This window comes from Corvus hawaiiensis, chromosome 2 (assembly GCF_020740725.1).
Source record: "Corvus hawaiiensis isolate bCorHaw1 chromosome 2, bCorHaw1.pri.cur, whole genome shotgun sequence".
NCBI lineage: Eukaryota > Metazoa > Chordata > Aves > Passeriformes > Corvidae > Corvus > Corvus hawaiiensis.
The window spans coordinates 43,747,023-43,765,627 of NC_063214.1; the positions used below are offsets into that span (position 1 = coordinate 43,747,023).

At 36.8% G+C, this 18,605-nt stretch overlaps 1 protein-coding gene across 6 annotated transcripts in view; it reads left to right on the plus strand.

Annotated features, from left to right (window-relative positions):
- The window catches only part of CNTN5 (contactin 5), a 618,861-nt gene that overhangs the window by 592,870 nt on the left and 7,386 nt on the right, over positions 1 to 18,605 (plus strand). For all 6 annotated transcript variants that reach the window (XM_048294601.1, XM_048294603.1, XM_048294606.1 and 3 more), the window contains 2 exons: positions 17 to 251; positions 11,225 to 11,334. In XM_048294601.1, the coding sequence (XP_048150558.1) occupies positions 17 to 251; positions 11,225 to 11,334 (345 nt within the window). The remainder of the gene's footprint in view (positions 1 to 16; positions 252 to 11,224; positions 11,335 to 18,605) is intronic.

Here is an 18,605-nt window from a genome sequence, read left to right on the forward strand (position 1 = left end):
TCTGAAAATTTTTCAGCCAGTGTCAGAAGAGTTTCAGAGTGGAGAAGGATTCGGATATATTGTAGCCTTCAGACCCAATGGAACGCGTGGGTGGAAGGAAAAAATGGTGACATCTTCAGATGCTTCAAAATTCATCTACAGAGATGAAAGTGTGCCACCTCTGACTCCTTTTGAGGTGAAAGTTGGTGTTTACAACAACAAAGGAGATGGTCCCTTCAGCCCTATTGTGGTCATCTGCTCAGCTGAAGGAGGTCAGTTCAACATGAAGTTAAATTGCATACTGTGAGCAATATTAAGTCTTTCATATATAATGCATGCTCTTATAACACTCTTTTTAAATCTTAAATTAAAAATTTCTCTGCAGAAATGCTAAATAAAAACAGATTTTGCAGAGAAGGAAGTGAACTAACTTGCCAAGCTTACCTAGAAAGCAAATAACAAAGTTTAGGAATAGACTTCAAGCCACATCTGTCACAATCAAAAAGAAAAAAGAAAAAAGAAAAAAGAAAAAAGAAAAAAGAAAAAAGAAAAAAGAAAAAAGAAAAAAATAACACCAGCCTTATTTTCATGAAAGTTCATCCTTAATATGAAATCATTAGCCTTAACTTTAGACAGGGTTTCTCTAACACTGAGCAAAGAAAGGATGCTATTTTCTAATGTTTCTGAGATTCATGATCCTTTTTTTGATGGGTTAATCAGACAACAGCTCAAAGACTAAATAAATTCACTTTTGAATGTTCATTTCCTGGTTAATGCATTCTAAAAGTGCACAGAAACAAATTTTGTTCTAATTTTTATTTCATTAGTAGAAAATTCTGACTTTGCATTAATGTCCCAGTCTTCAATGTGAATTATAGGAATATCTCTCAAGAACAAATGAAAAATATTTCTTGAAATTTTCTATTGAGAATTGATATAAATTCTAAACAGTATTTTCTGGGGCAGAAAAGAAACAAACAAAAACAACCAACAAGCACTAATTTGGACTAGTAAAAGAAGTTGTTCTGTTTTAACAGGACCCAGAGTATGGGAAAAAAAAGGCATGCACAAAAAAGGCAAATAAACGTTATCCACAAGAATATTTTGAGCAGCTCCATTACTGAAATTCATAAACTTCAGTGTTTCTTTACTATACTATCTTGAGTTATTGCACTGTCTCCTATTAAAGAGAATAAAATAAGCAGAGTCCTAGTGCAGATGAGAGGAATTTCATACTCTTTCTATGAAAAAGCAGTGTGAAGATAATAATATTTCATGTGAAGCTGGAAAACATTAAGTGTTATTTCATATTAGCCCACAATAAATTTATAATTTTGGAACCATGATGTAGCAGACACTGTCTACTACTATTCTCTCACAGTAATTAGAGGTGTTGGAGCTGCTGTTTTTGCTAAAAGCAGTTCCAGTAATTAGGTTTTATTCCACTTTTTGAATCAGGATTACCAAATAGTCATATTTTTATGAAAACAATTTCATTTTAAACTGTAAAAATTGCACAGTACAACTTGAAAATGGTTCATTTGAATTCCCTGATCCTCAAAGAAAATTGATACTGTGAGGCCAATGGCGATGTTTTTATTTTTTAATAATTTCATCCTCTAAGCAGAAAGTTCATTGCAAACAAAGTTTTGCAAAGGAAGGGAGACAGACACTTTAATTTTTTTTTTAGTAGCAAAAGATATTTTAACAAAAGCTGAATGTTGAATTGTAATAATGCATCCTTATACCTTTGCTTGTTATTTGAACAAGACTGGAAATAGTATAATTAGTAATATATAAACAATTTTTTCCTATCAGTCCTTTAATAAAATGAACTTTAAAATATGAACTTTACAAATGGTCTTAATAGAATATTAAAATTAACTTTCTCTAGAAACCAACTTTTCTGATTTTAATTCAGTAACTTGAAAGTACCTATCTATTATAGCTTTGCTAATTCAGTCTCTGTGTGTGTCTGTACATTAGACTTGTCTTTTGTAAGAGGAATTCTATGGGCCTAAATATTTTGCAAGACTTATATTTCAGGAAAACTATGAGATGCTGTGACATTACAGTACAAAATTAATTTATAAAAATATTTCCTCCAGAAAAACCCAAGGTAATATACTGAGAATTTAAAGGAGTAATGAAACAGTTTATTACAGCTAAATTCTGGGCAATATGAAGATTGAGGACAATACACATTGGAGTTTGCTATGAAAATGGGGTACTTCTTTTGAAAGAGGTATGGACTGTCATGCTAAAGGAGCTAAACAACTGAAGGCACCATTTTTCAAGGATTTCTATTAAAGAGTAGATATTAAATAACAATTGACAGTACAATATATTATGGTCCTAGGGCTGATCCAGAAAACCCTTTGCTTACTTGCTTTTCATCACATATTCAATTCACTGCTCAGCAAACATCTAGAAAAAGCAATAGGATAAAAATATTAAAAATTATGGCTTTATGTTACATATTACAAGTTTTCCCTTATCTAGAAATGGATCTACTATTGTTTAACGGTGTAACAAATTTGTCTAAGGAAGTCTAAAACATGTTGACTCTGCTAAGCACACTGGAAAATACAAAGAGTTTTCACAGGACAGATTCTGAACCATGAAGAAATCTCATATTTATTAAGAATGAATGCATCTCCTTTTTCTGTATGACTGTGACAGCATACTGTGTGCTTTCTGATTCACATTCAGAGCCCTTTTGTGGTGCCTCTGAGTTGTTCTTAAGCAAGAAACTTGGCAGGTGATGTTGAGTAACACAACAGACTGCCCTCTGATTACATAAAGTGATTCAGTCAGGCAAAAGGCTTAAAACATTGCCTTCTGAGTAAAAGAACTCAGAAAATTTGACCATTTGACCAAAACACTGAGCACTTTTTCAGAAGTAAATAGAGTGGCTAATATTTTTCTGTCTATTAAGTCAGATCATATAATAGAATCATAGAATGATTTGTGTTGGAAGGGACCTTAGATATCATCAAGCTTTAACACACTTTGCTGTGGGCAGAGAACCTTCCACTAGACCAAGTTGCTCAAAGTCCCATCCAGCCTGGCCTTGAACACTTTCAGGGATGGGGCATTCACAACTTCTCTGGGCAACTTGTTCCAGGGTCTCCCTACCCTCACAGTAATTAATTTCTAACAACTAATCTAAATCTCTCCTCTTTTAGTTTAAATCCATTCCTCCTTGTCCTGTTAATCTGTTTATCTGCCTGTGTAAAAATCTCTGCCTTTTTTATAAGCTTCCTTTAAGTACTGTAGGACTACTAGAAAGGCTCACTGGGGCCTTCTCTTCTCCAGGCTGAACAATCCCAACTCTCTCAGCCTGTCTTCATAGGAGAGGTGTTCCAGCACTCTGAATAACTTCATGTCCATCCTCTGGACCTGCTTTAACAGGTCCACATCTTTCCTGTGCTGAGGCCCCAGAGCTGGATGCAGCACTGCAGGTGGGGTCTCACCAGAGCAGAGCAGAGGGACAGAATCCCCTCCCTGGCCCTGCAGCCCACGCTGCTTTGGATGCAGCCCAGCATGTGGTTAGCTTTATGGGCTGCAAGTGCACATTGCTGGCTCATATACAGCGTTTCATCCATGAGAACTCACCTTCTGCTCTTCAGGGCTGCTCTCAATTAGTTCTTCTCCCAGTCCATATTTGTGCTTGAGACTGCCCCAATTCAGGTGCAGAACCTTGCACTTGACCTTGTTAAACCTCATGGAGTTCCCATGGGCCCACTTCTATAGCTTGTCCAGGACCCTCTGGATGGCATCCTGTCCTTCAGGTGTGTCAGCTCAAGCACTCAGCTTGTTGTCATCTGCAAACTCACTGAGGGTGCCCTTGATTTCGCTGTCCATGTCATTGATAAAGATATTGAAGAGCACTGGTCCCAAGGCAGAGCCCTGAGGATACCACTTGTCACCAGCCTCCACCTGGACATAGAGCCAACAGATATTTAGAAGACAGAATTATACCAATGGTTGGCGAAGCATCAGTGATAGTGGTGACCCAAAGTTGAAGAGACAAGAAAGTCTTAACTGGTTGTAGATACTTTCAGACCTTTTTCCTCCCTAACCAGTATTTTGACTTCTTAAAAATCATCACCAGAATATAGTTCATGGGAAAGACTGTCCAGGAGCTAAAAGTGAAAATGAATGTAATGGAAGAATAGAGAATAGTATGGAGAATCAGTTAAAAAGGTTGTACAAAACTAGACATTTAACCCATGGAGATAAACAAGCAAGTACATGTGTGACTCTCTGGAAAAGGTGGCTTAATGCAGTAGTAAAGTTTGAAGGAGGAGCCTTTCCCAGAAACATTAGGAAAGGAAAAAAAAAGCAAGTAATCAAAGAGAAAAGAAAAAAATAGAGGTCACATGTAAGGATGTATGAGAGCCAAGAAATAGTTCTGAAGAGGGAATGAAGATGATGCTCAGAAGATGAAGGATAGAAAAAAGATGCACAATTACTTCAATAAGAAGGCAGAGCAGAAGGACACAGTAGACATTTCCATCACCAGGGAAGGACAAGCCCGAACCTTAAATGAAGAAAAACTTTAATAACAGAAAGAGACATGAGACCACATGGAGAGCACCACAAATCAGGCTACCTGCCAAGAGAAAGGTTGCAGTGTGCAGGCCTGAGGCTGAAAAGGATCGTGAACAGAACGGAGAGAAATCTTCTGACCATACTTTCTGTCAGGAAAATAAGGTATCAGATTCATGCTAGAACACACTGAAACAGTACTGAGTTTCAGTGCAGGTACAGATGATTTTTATCCACAGAAGAAAAAAAATTGTAAAGGCACTAGACACTGAAAATAAAGCAATGAACAAAAGCAATGTTATCACTGTTACAACATAAACATTTATGCATTCTTTTTTATTGATGACTGCATTCCACTTAAATACTGAGGTGCTAAGCATTCCAAGGTTACTAATACAATATTTCAGTATCAGGGAAAAACATATGCAATCTCTATGTGTGGCTTTAATTCACTGGAAAATGAAAACTGGGAAAATCACAAATATAGAAATGGAGAAGGAAATAAGAGTGTGAAAGTATGATGGCAAGAAGATGGAAAAGGCTGTGCTGATAACAGTGATGACCAGGCTGACTCTCTTTAACAGGCATGGCTAGACAAACTACGAGCTACACAGGAAAGACAAAACAAAAGTAAGATGTCATAACATGCTGATGATGTGACAATGCATCAGGAAATACAAAACCAGTGTTTGGATAAAACAGAATAACCTTGGGTTCCACGTAATTTTGGAAAAGGGCAATCAAAAGAGCTGAAAGTGAAGCTAGAGGTCAGTTGCTGATTATACTGATCAATTAGGATGCTGAGAAATTGTTGATATATACTACAGAATGCTGTTATTTATGGGAGAATTTAGCTGTTCAGAGTAGTTTGGATAGTAAAAACTAATTAGTAAGGACTAATGACCTTGTGTTCTGGCTGTGCTAATTAGCAGATTCTTTATCCAGTACTGACTAAGTGAGAAGAAATAACAGTACAATAGCCTTGTTCTGATGAATAATTAAGACACTATAGAAAAGCTGATAATAACAAATAACAGTGGAACACATCATCGTTAAAAAGCAGGAAATTATTTTATTAACTGGAATAAACAGTTGAAACTAAAAATAGAAGTGTTTTGGAATGTCTCTAAGCCAAAGGTGTAACAGATATTTGAAGTTTTTATTGCAAGAAATGGTACATTTCTGAGACAGAACATTACATCTGAGGATCTACAGATATACCCTCTAAAGATATTCAGAATCAGTAAGAACCATACATAGTACAATCTAAGTAAAGGAAAGGATAAAAATAGCACAAGTACAGACAAAAAGTAAGTTTAGTTTTTTTAAAAGTTAGGAGAGTATATAAGGCATGAAAAACTGAAGTAAATAAGACATTGATATTATAAATAATCAAGGAATGGACAACAATAATGAACATCTTCATTTATTTTAAATAAATAAGATTATATAGACAGGATAGCTAGTAAGAATGTGAAAGTGAAATTTTTTACATCTGTAGTGAAAACGTCTGGTATTGTCAATTGTCAGAAATTCAATCTCTTCCAAATTAAACAATGCAGAATTTTCTATTCAAATGTACCATAAATAAAATTTAAACTGTTTTTCCACACATGGAGATGGGGTAGAACTTACACATAAAAAGATTCAAATGTTTTAATTTGTATCAGGGCATTATTCTGATAAAACTGTCACAACCTGGGGCAGCCCAAATTTCCCAGAGTCAACATGGATGATGCCAACAGTGTGATGCTACAGGTAGCTGTATCTCCATGCTCAGGATGGTGCCTGGTCTCTCTGTTCCTATTTAGTTTGCAAGTATAGATGCAGCCTAAAAGCACAAGGATAAATATGAATTAGAGTACTCTACAGTATGGAAATAGGTGACAATATAAAAGGAAATAGAAATAAACTTCTGGAAGAAAGAAGGAACCCAACTGGTTTCAAGATGAATTAGGTCTTTTATAAAGGGTTTTTTTGTTAATGATTTTCTCAATGGCTGATACAGGATCAGTTCTGTTCATTTCAGTACCTAATTTCTCCTTCAGGCACCTGACAGAATTATCTTCACAACAATTGAAAGATCTATAATTTTGATAAACAGAGTAGTGAATACTACTAAAAACTTCTATATAGGAAATAGAAAGCCCTGAGCAGTACAGGTTAAAGCCTGAAGACTCTCATACTCACTGTTCAAAACCTCCTGAGGGACTCCAGATGCAGTTCTGTAATATATACAAGATGCAATGATACTGCACAGAGGTCTTGTTCTTGCTTTGTATGGATTTGTGGTAATTCATCGAGCCAATGGAGATCCAAAGCTCTCAGTTATTTGAAAGGCAAAGGACCATACAAAAGCCTTTGCAATTTTTTTCTCTATATTTAGAAAAATAAATTACTAATTTCTTTTCATTGAGAGGAATTAATATGCAATTACACACTTTTGAATACAGCCTCAATGTCTTTAATTAAAATCTTAAATTTATGAAGTGAAATCCTGTGATTCATTTCATAGCTAAAGCTGAACTACTTGGGGTTTAGGTGAACCCAAAAACTAATAAATTGGCAGATTAGCTGTAAACTACTGAGGGTTATTTCCTGATTTTACTAGATGATCTGTCTGGAGAGATCCTGTGAAAGCTCAGCTAGAGCTGTCTCAAATGATTTTTTAAGGAATGAAATCACAGTCCTGACATACAGGAACTTATTAAGCACTCCTCTGATCAATGGCACTAGTCCCATGGGAAGGCAGATGTGCCATCAATATAATGGGCACATCCCCTCCTCAAGTGCTGAGGGTATCTCTGTCTGCCATGCCACTTGATGGAAACGAACCATTCGCGTTCATGAAGGTGGCAACACCCCTCTGGTAAAGTCTTCATGGAATAAGGCAGCTCCTTTTTCCCAGGTGACACTCTGCTGTGCAACAAATCTGGGTTATTCCATAGGGAAGGGAGAGCCACAGCAGGATGTACACTGTGAGAAAGTGTGCAGGAGAGCATCATAACAGGAGAAGGCTTCAGAAGTTCTACCCAACAAGTAAGAATATTTCATCACTAAATCAAAAATATTCAGGGCAGAGGTCTTCACTGCTAGCTCATTCCAACACTCTTCTAATTTTTGTGTTTTAAAGTCCTCTGCAAAGGCACTGGTCAGAGAGTAGGAGAAAATAGAAAGGACTTGTGGAAAAGTGAGAAGTCTGAAGGCCTGTCCTGGAAACAGTAATCTTTTTTCTGCTATTGTGGAAACCGGGTATCTTTTCCCTTTAAGCATAAGATTCTGGGGGAAGTTTTATATCCTGATGGCAGCCATTTCACTGCAGATCTGGTGGAGTCCCCCATTTTTCAGGAATGGAAAGAGTTCACTGAAGGTTCTCTGATTTGGAAGATAGTCTGTGTGGCTATTTCTAGCAATGAAGCAAATGGTACCACTTTCTTTACCTACAGTTGACACAAAAGGTTTTCCTTCTGATTTATCTCTTGTGGGTTTTTCCACAGAGAGGCATTATCACAGAAATAGATCCTGGCTGAAATCCCAAAATCTCAACTATGAAGAAATGCCTGCAGTCATAATGCAATTGCTCAGACTGCGGTTCTTAGCTTCAAATAAGAACTCAAGTTTTGAATAAGGCTACTTTGTAAAAATCTTTTTTGAAATCAAAGAACTGAACAGATATGAAGTGATTGGTTGAGTAGTCCTGGCTGAGGCTCTGTTCCACAGAAGAATTAAAACAACATAAATTTCAGTAGGCTCTTGGACTTGTTTTTGAAGGTAGATGATGTGGAAATCCTTAAGGATGAATATTTCAGAAAAACAGATCAGTTTACAGTCATAAATAGGTAAAACACACTGATGGCTGGTAACTGATTCTTCTTTCTTTACTTTCCAGTGTCAAAATTCAGGATTCCCTCACTGAACATTAGATCAGTGCAATTAGTGTAAATGCATGTCCTGCCATTTTACAGCCATCCCAAAGACCTATGTATTGATCATGTTTCTTTAAAGTGTGATTGCAGCACAGGGAAAGAGAATGTTTCACGGACATTGTGCACACGAGAATTTATTGTACTGCATCTTTAATTCAAACAGGGAATATTAAAAGGACTATTAAAGATGCTGGCCCTTTTGCTTTTTTCAAGAAGTATGACCTTAGGTAGACACCTATAGGTCTAGTGTAATGACAAGATCTGAAGAAAATAATATGATTATAACATCAGTGACCATAACAAGAAAAGCTAATGAACCTATCAAACTTATCATTAATTTTAGACACAGAGAATAAAGCATGACATTGGAGTGAACCACAGACTGTATTATATCACCAGAAATTATATGGTCCTCATCATATCTGAATCAATAAAAAATGCTATTTAGTCTCCAAAAACGTTCAGACAGTCATAATGTATCTTATCCCCAAATATATAATTTCTGTTGTTCTGCTGAACACTATTCTCAGTGCCTAATATCAGGGAAACTGCAATGAATTATTTCTGAATATGCGAGAAATACATTTTCTTCACATAAAAAAAATCCAAACTATTTCCGCTCCATTTGTTGAAAATGATTTTTAAAAACATCAGAAAATATTCTATGTTTCTATTCAAGCAATATACAAACCACTCCTAGTGAGTGCTATGAAGAGGAAATGATACCTGCATTTATAGCAAATGTAAAGTCTGCCAACCAATATTTTGTGTACATCTCAAATTATTTATCCCACTGCAATCTTTTCTGACAACAAGGTAATTGCTTCAATAATACAAAAACTAGAAAATAGCTTTTGCCGCACAAATCTTAGTAGTACATAAAATAGAAAGCAGGATATAACTGTTGAACAGAAAGTCATATTACAAGCAATGTATTTCTTCATAGTGCAATTCTTTCAGTATTGAATTTAAAAGATCATTTCTCGTATTCCTGAACACATTTTTTTTATTCTTTATTACTTAAAAAGTTCCAAACACATTTTATACTTATTAGTAATACTCATTGTTGGCAAACACTACTTTGGATCACATCAGAATTACTTCTTCTCTTCAGATGTAAATAAAAAAAGAGATCAAGAAAGAGTAACAAACATTGAAAGTCAGACATCAAAAAGGATGAAAAATTTATATGAGCCATGTCAAAAATATGTATAGGGCAACAGTGCTAGAACAACGGCTGCAATATGATCAGAGAAAGGAGGGTAGCTAATGAGTCAACACTGATGTTAGGTATCTTACATATTAGGTGGTTTGATCACGGAGAAAAATATATCATTTTATCTCAGGCTTTTCTGCAAGGAAACTCCTTGTCTGTAACCCTGTTAAACAAGTCCCAAAAAAACCCATTTTTCAGAAAGCTCTTTGATGTGTCTCCCTATATTATAAAACCAGGACCTCTGCCTGCCCTTCAGGAGCAGATCAACACATTAGAAATGTAATGAGGAACATTAGGCCAAGGAAGAAATCACAGGCTCTGTGACTCCAGGGGAATGTGAATTCACGTTTTTGCTGAGCAAGTGAACTCCACCAGAAAGGTGGTGAACCACCCTATTGTGTGCTCCACAGTATAAATACAAGCCTTGCCTCCTCAGCTGGTCTTAAGAAAATTTTCAGTCATATTTATGTAATAAACCAAAAGACACACAAGATTTCCTTGACTCATATCGCAGTTTCAAACGAGACAATTTCTGGAAACTTGTCACTCCCAGTATACTGTAACAGGTGATACAAGTGAGTAGTGGGGTGCTCAATAGCCTGTCATGGCAAATCTCTGGGGACATTTACCAACGTCCCAACCACTGAAAGAAGCTGGGCCTCTATAAAGTGTGTGTTGATGTGAAAGTACAAAGGCAAACACGCCTATGACAACACTGTTGGGGAAGTGTGGTATATAAAGCATCCTACAGCCCTGTGCTTCCAGTGAGCACCCTGGCCATACCCCAGCATCACCAAAGGACACCCAGCCTTGCTGGGCCACAGGAAGGGTCCTCTGTTCTGGATAACCAGGAGGTCAGGACTGCAGAGTGTCTTATGAATAGCATGGAGATAGAAACACGAACAGAGGGCCAAAGGTAACAACACAGGTAATCAGAGGGACAAACCATAGGTCTTGGTGCCTTCATAAATAGTAAACGCTTCACAGCAGAGAGAAGGTGGGACATCCCAAACACTGGTGCCTGTGACTTCAAGGACATAATAACATAGTCCTAAAAAAAATCTTTTACACTGCATTTCACTACAGTGCTAGGTATCATTTCCTACTCAGTATTGCCCCAGGGCAGGACTGACTGAGCACCCCAGCGAGGTATTGCTCATCTTGAGCTGACAGAATGGCACTAAGAAGCCACAAATAGAATGAATGCTCCATTTACTGCTGCAGTTAGGGCTGTGAAAGAGGTGTGTGAGGCAGGGGACATATATACAAATATTAAAGCTTTTTTAAAGAATCACAGACGAGATTCTTTCACAGTTTGCTGCACTCATCATCAGTGATGAGATATTGATGCAGCTTGACACAAATAAAGAAATACAACAATAATAATCTCTTCATCTTGTTCAGTTTTTCATGTTCCACCTAAATGTCATACCTTCTTGCAAGTATTAAGGTAGAATAAAGGAAGTAAATGACAGTTTCAGACGGATTATTTTTGATAAATACAAGCTGTTACAGTGGAGGTTTATTGTTTCAATTTTTCTTAATACAGAACCCACTGCTGCTCCCATCGATGTCAAAGCTACGAGTTTGTCTGTATCAGAGATCCTTGTTGCGTGGAAACATATTAAAGAAAGTCTAGGAAGACCACAGGGATTCGAGGTATGAACACAGGATATCATAATGAGAAGTCTTGTTGCTTTTGCCAGTGTTGCATTCTGTTAACGTGTGAAGTAGTGAAACTTCAATAGGAATTATGCTCATTTTAGCAGACGTACCACTAGCTGTGGAACAACAGTCCCAGCTGTAGCACCGGAACATTTTATATTTATTTGTGCTTGAAAACTGTTCAACACCAGCTCTTATAACATCTCTTTGTCACTTCAAAAAGAGCTGAAAGAACTGTAAGTGACCCAGCATGCATCATTCACAGGCTGGGAAAAATTAGGTATTGACTGTTTCCAGCTCTAAGCGACCAGTTCAAACTTGTTATTTACTGACAGCAATCAGCACAGAGAAAGGAGAGAGCCTCTGCATCCATATGCTCTCATCCCGCAGTGGCCGAGGGACATCTGCTGGGCAGACCATAACAATGGGTTGTCAGGAGGGGAAGCAGCAGCTGCACGGTCCATGAGTAAAACTCTGCTTAGAGACAGCCCTTCCTGGCTTAGGAGAGTGAACCAGCCCTGGCAAGGGACCTCCTTGCACTTTTGGATACAGTTTACAATCCAAACCTCAGGAACAGATCAGATCTAGCAGTACACCTATCTATTCTTTCGAGACAGCACAACCCACCCTGACCTTGTGGATCAGGCTATGATGATCCTCATGAAATAGTCCAGCTAAACAAAATTAACTGATTTTGGGATGCAGGTTATTTGTCCTGCTTTAGACCTTTAGACAGTGCTGACTCATTCCTGATTTTCTACAGTAACACTGAAAAGAGGGTAAACGTAGGTCTGAGGAAGACACCAATCATGTGGGTGTCTAAAGATATCTTGTGATGTACTAGCACAGGATGTCTCCCTGGTAGCATGTCTGGGCAAACCCAGGGACTGGTGACCATCACTGATAGCCTTAGGAAGGAAATGTAGGTGTCCGAGCAGCACCAGAGCCAACACATTCTCCAGCTCAGCCTCAGGCTGGGCAGCCATGACCAGGACAGAGCATTTACCCCATAGCTCAGATGCAGCCAGTTAACAGGTTTTTAGCTGTTTCTGTAAGCTGTTCATATATTTGAGAGCAGTATCTTTATTAATATCTAGCACAGTCCAAATGGGCTCTGACTTTGGCATGTCCCCTCAGGTCTAGCATTTGTTCACATCTTTTTCCCTCCTACGTCTCCATGCTGAATTCTGATAACCCTCTGTCAGTTTTCTTTCACTGTTCTTTTCTCCCATTTCTTCCTTACATTAAATATGTTTCTATTCCTTTGCACATAGCTTGCTTCATGCAGTGAAAGTGATATTTGACCATTTTACCTTTAAACCTGCTATCTATAAAGAGAACAAAACTGTATCTGATAGAGATGATATTCATCTTGCAAATACTATTTCTCTCCATGTTGAGGTGTTCCACTTGTTATTAACCTGACTTCAATCTTGAGACCAGTCTTTTATCATCTGAAATAACTTGAACCCTCTCTTTTTTCTTTTCAGAAAGGTGGCTGGTTTGTTATTTTTTTCTCAGATATCTTAACATCTTTTAAATTATACCTACTGTTTTCACTCTTACGCTCATTCCATTGATCAAAATTATTCTCAAAATATTCTATTAACTTTGCAATACATATTTTAAAATAAAAAATAGATTTTCTTTCTATAATTGAAATTTGTTTCCCCAGAAACCTATTCTTTCATAATGTGAACGGATTTTGCATTTACCTGCTTGTCACATAGCATTTCCCTTAGCTCTGCAGGTGTGTCCTGGCAGTAGATGGCTGTTACAGGTAGGACAGTGGGCTTGCTTTGTGTCAGAGCACTTGGAAAGTGCTCTGACCTTTGGAGTTTAGCATACTCTGACCCAAAGAGTAATACTTGCCAGCTCTGTGTCTCTTTTTCTCAGGTACAAATTTGAAAATGCCCATTGATACAGGAGAAGTTATTAACAGTGAACTTTATTAATAATTTGGCTCCTCACCATGCTGCATGCCAATTTTAAGATTCTAGCATGAAGATTACAGAGTGAATACTTCAAACCAAGGACCTGCAGTTGACGTAACAAAAAAATGATATATAAAAATACTTCACTGCTCCCTTCTACCTCCTTCCCCGAAGGAATTAGAGGAGCCTTCTAAATAGTAATACCTTTTAAGCTGCTGCTTTTATCTGGGTGTTTTTTTCTCCATACCCCACCCGTCCCTATCCTGCCCTTTCCGTCTTTGTTCATTTAGCCAGAATTCCTCTGCCCACTTTCTGACACACACAGTTCTTTCATGGAGTAGTTTGCTCTTTTCTGTCTTCACAGGAATAACTACAATCTGAGCAGCACTTACTCAATAAACATAAAAGTAAATGTTGCTGTTCTGCATTATTCAGCAGCAGAGAATACCATCTATGGATGGTATTGCTAGACATTTTCAGTTCCATTTTTGGGAAGGATTTAATCAAAAAGGAGGTAATGAATTATAGGATCAGTATAGTGAGTCAGTGCGTTACAATGTTCACTTAAGTACACTAAGTCCACACTATCAGCCCAATTTTCCTAACATACTGACAGTTTGCCTTTAAAGCATCCCCGTTCTGCAAAAAGGAAAGGAGTTTGTATAGGAAGACATTGGGGCTAAAATCCACCCCCCCCAAAAAAAACTTTGAAGTACAGAACAGCTTTATCTTTTCCATATGATTTACTTTCTTAAATTCTCTTTCACTTGTGAAGACTCCTTATTCCAAAACTGATTCTGAAAGTTCATCATTTTTACAGTGCACTGAACAACAAAGCCTGTAGTAGTCCTTTAATCCACAAAAAGCAAATAGATAATGTAGAGAAATCCAGTAATTTGTATAAAAGGATGACTGAATTGTCCTTTTTGGTTTTTTAATTATTTCCTAATGCAGAATTATTGTGGACCACAAGTAAAGAGTTGCCCTCAATTCAAACAATGGAAAACAATCCAACTAGCCACTTGGTTTTCATGTCTCAATTCATATTCTGCCTGTGGTCATCACAGCAGTGACAACCTCCTACACAGTCTTCACATTTCTGGCCTTTTGGCAACAACATTATAAAAGGGGCAGCTATTTTCTTAACACTTGAATGTTTGGGTTTTAATCAACAAAAGTGACAGAATATTTACTACATGTGGACAAGTTCTCAGTGACCCACTTTCACTCTGGCCCTGTTTGCACTTTTTACTAAGGAGTAATGAAAGGCAAAGGAACTTGTCCAGTTTCACATTGTCATCCTTGAAAGGCAGTGTTAACTGTTATGTCACATGAGTTTTATGCAAGGTTTGCTGCACTCATTTGCATCTTCCAAAGCACATATTATTCCTAACTTCAGTACAGGTTTGTCAGCTCTCTGCCCTGCATAAATATATGCCAGTTACAGTCTGATGAAGTAGAAGTAGCTCAAAAACTTTGTTGTAATTGTGGAAAAATATAGTGTGTTGTTCATACTTATTGTTTGGAATCTATAAATTGAAGGTTATAAAACCTATTTGAGCCTGAGGCAAGATTTTCTTTGTTGTTCACTACTGGTCAGGAATGAAAACAGAAAGAAAACTGACTGGAGGAAGAGATATTTTGGGTTTCTTTTTTCTTTTCCAGAAAGACAAGGCTAATACTTAGGTATAAATGACAAAGCTCATGTCTTTTTTGCTGGAATTCCTCCAAGGGATAGGAGTTTGGCTAATATAATCAAAAGATCAACTTGAAGCAAACAAATAAACAAAACCCAAAAATAACAAAAAAATTTTTAAAAATGAAAAAAAAAGAAATCATGAATGTCATTTTCAGAGAGAATTACTTGATGTAGTAACTTGATTTACCATATTATGTCTTTTCAAAGAGAATTACTCAATATTTTGCTGCTTCTTAGCTGCACTTTATCTATTTTTATAATGGAACAGATAATTATATCTACATGGTAATGGATTTTATTTATGTATTTATTTATTTTAATTTACTGAAGTACACATCGAGGTAATTTAGAAACAGCATATGGATATTTTAACAACAGCCTGGAAAAGCAAGACAGAAAAAAGAGAACTCATGGTTCTCTTGCCTGAATACCAATTTAACAGACTCACTTTTGGAATTAATGAATTTTCCCAAACACAAAATTAACAATTGGATGGGTTTATATACGAGTCAGTTTCACCTATGTAGCTACACTTATTCTGATTCAAACCCCTCCAAAGTCCTGAAGATTCGAATCAGGAGTTTATAGCAGAGCAGTACTACTGCTTCTCATGCCCTCAAAGTATGTATCACAGCCCAGATCTTTCATGAGGGCTTCAAGAGTGCAATATCCTTTGCAATGTCCATATCATGAGTTGATTTTTACAATTATCAATGAGTCGTGAACTGTTCAGGGGTTTTATTACTTAAAATCACAAAACTTAGATAATTATTAATTTTTCATAAGAAAATGCAACTAGATATTTGACTATGGTCCTCAAGGTTGAGGTACAACATTAGTTTCCATCCCATGGGTCTCCAGGACCATGTGGACAGAGTACCTGAAGAAAGAGGTAGAGAATGCAAGTTGCTGCAGAATGCAGGAGTACTGCACAGTTTTGTTTCTTCTTTTAAATCAATTTTCTTCTTTTAAAGAAATTGTTTAGGTGAGAGGGAAGGAACTGAGGTTGATTGACATTTTTGGAGGAATCTCTCATCTTGTTCTGAACGACAGTCACACAAATGTCTTGAAATTATACAAAAAGCACCTCTTGTGTCCTAAGAGCTCTCTTATACCATCGCATCAATATTTACATGCCTTCCATCTGCCAGTTCAGGGAAGGTATAGGTTTTCTGATAATGCTAATTAAAATACTTTTTATGAAATCCGAATTACAGTGTAGGTTTTATCAGGGCTAGCAGCAGTTCTTTCAGCTCACCACTCTTTCTGCCCTAGTACTTTCTATACTCTGAGATCTCTTCAAGTCTATTTTCAGTTACGTCAGTGCTGTTGAGGTTGATAAGTGCTCGAAGAGCCCAAGAAAGTTTGTGTATTTTGTCCACTTTGATTCATTCTACTTAATTTAGGCTCTTACTTGATATGCTTTATATGTAGCTTTAATTTTATGTGGTCATCAGAAAGAATATCCAGCCAACAACTCTGACTTTACTGCATTTAGTGAAGAGGACCTGCAATTAGATCAAATTAAGTTATGGCAAAGAATGCATAACCTAGAAACCAACTTAGGGAAAAGAGCAGTATCATTTAAGATACTTTTTAACCTAAAACGTCAGGGAAGTAGTTTGTAACTATCAGAGGTAGAAAAATTTTATACAGAAATATTTTTTTTTTACCAAGATTTGTTTTTAACTATTGCTTAACCCATGATCGGAGCAAAGCAGGTTGCTCCTCTCCAGCTCAAAAGCATGGGTCTCTGGGAATCAGGTACCAAAGCTTACTATTCTTTGGCTTAAAACAACAGAAAGGCCAGCAAAAATGTAAAATCTCACAAACAAGAATGCATTAAACAGACAAAATGCTTTCTTCTCCCTTTTTTCTTTCATTTTTCAAATATGGGCTACTTTTTTGTGATTTATGCTTCATGCTATTATCAATATTCAAAGTTATCATTAATGAAAACCTGTTTTGTATTATAGATCCCTTCTGAGAACTATAAATTAAGGTTACAGAAAATAAGATTTAAAAAAGAACCAGCAAAGGCAGAGCAGTATAAATAAACAAACTCTCTTGTTTTAAGATATATGTCCTGCACTTTTAAACATCAGAAGCATCTTCATTTCAGTTCAAATCAATGTAAATTCCCATCTACCTCAGTCAAAAATCATTGGAAATTTCTTTGTTTCATAACTACTTCTTCTTTTAGTTCCTTTGGTCATCAACAAATGGATGCATATGTTACCACAAAAAAAAAAAAATTGAGACCAAAATTAATTCATGAACACTTCATTAACATGAGACATGGTGTGTCCTGTGAATAAGCACAGCTATTTAAAATTTTGCTCCCAGCTTTCTGGAAAAAGGAGAAAAAATTCAGTTATATTTCCACTCCTTCTACTGTTCACCTGTGTAAGCTTAGTCACCTCACTTTTCCTTTCTGACCATTTGCTTGTTGGATCCCCAGCAGACTGCACTATCTGGATGATGGGGTCTCCAGGACACATTCCCTCTCACTGCCTGTTCATACAGTGCTCAGTATTGTGCAGTTCTCACCATTGTAGCATAAAATTTGCAAAGATACATCACAAATGAAAGGATCTGACTGCTCAAGACATACTAAGCATAGGAGATTCAATAGTAGGATGTGAATAAATGGTTATTGATTCCTTTTTCTTTTCAAGAAAAGAAAACTGATTCTGAATAGGTGTTATTTCAGATATCAGTAGCTTTGGTCAAGTATTCATCCAGCAAAATACCTCAGTGAATAACACTTATTTCAGAACAAGTAGTGACTGCTGCTAGATTTGTGAACTGAGCTGTAATTCATCTCAGAATTAAAGCAACAGCATTTTAACATGAGATAATCCAGGCGCACACACACATGCAAAAGACATTTACTTGAATTTTAGAGTTGAAAGAGTGGACTGTGAGCTGACACAAACTGATATACCCTCAATCAAAGTTAACATAGGCAATTTTCTCAAGTGAAGATAGGACCTCAAATGTATATTTTTGCAACCTGATTTTTTCTGATTTTTTTTTTATGGCATTCCTAGTGCAATTATAAAAGGTCAGCATTGTGCTTGTTGGTCTCATTTTCCTGTGAACCCCTTGTTTTTTTTGGTTCTCCATTTCCTGGGAGACATTCTCAAGAGTTCTGTATTGTCTGTGACCTTTTATCTCAGAGGAAAAGTTATCCAGATACAATGTAAATAACTTATTAAGAAATAACCAGTTTCACACAAAAGGTCAAAATGTAGAAGAAATGCAAGTAGATCTCGGTATGAATAACAGTAAGCTGAATATAGGTCTTTGAATGGCATGTTAGTGACATCTCCTGTTAGGGAAAATAGGGCCCCATGAAAAATGCCTTGCCTGTGTATCTTACCCGGATACATTCAAAACAAACAGTACTGCTTTTCTCCAGTTATGCCCTGCAAATACCTGGTCCCTGAGAAAAGAGACTGGCCAAATTCTCAGCTCAGCTCAGCTTTATAACCTCTTTGAGATCATGATACATTTAGTGAACATAACCAGAAAATAAGAATTAAGAATGACCAAGATCATTTAGGGGTTCATTTTATGTCTGAAAAGGAAGGGCATAAACATCCTAAAAGTTCATTTACCAGAAACCT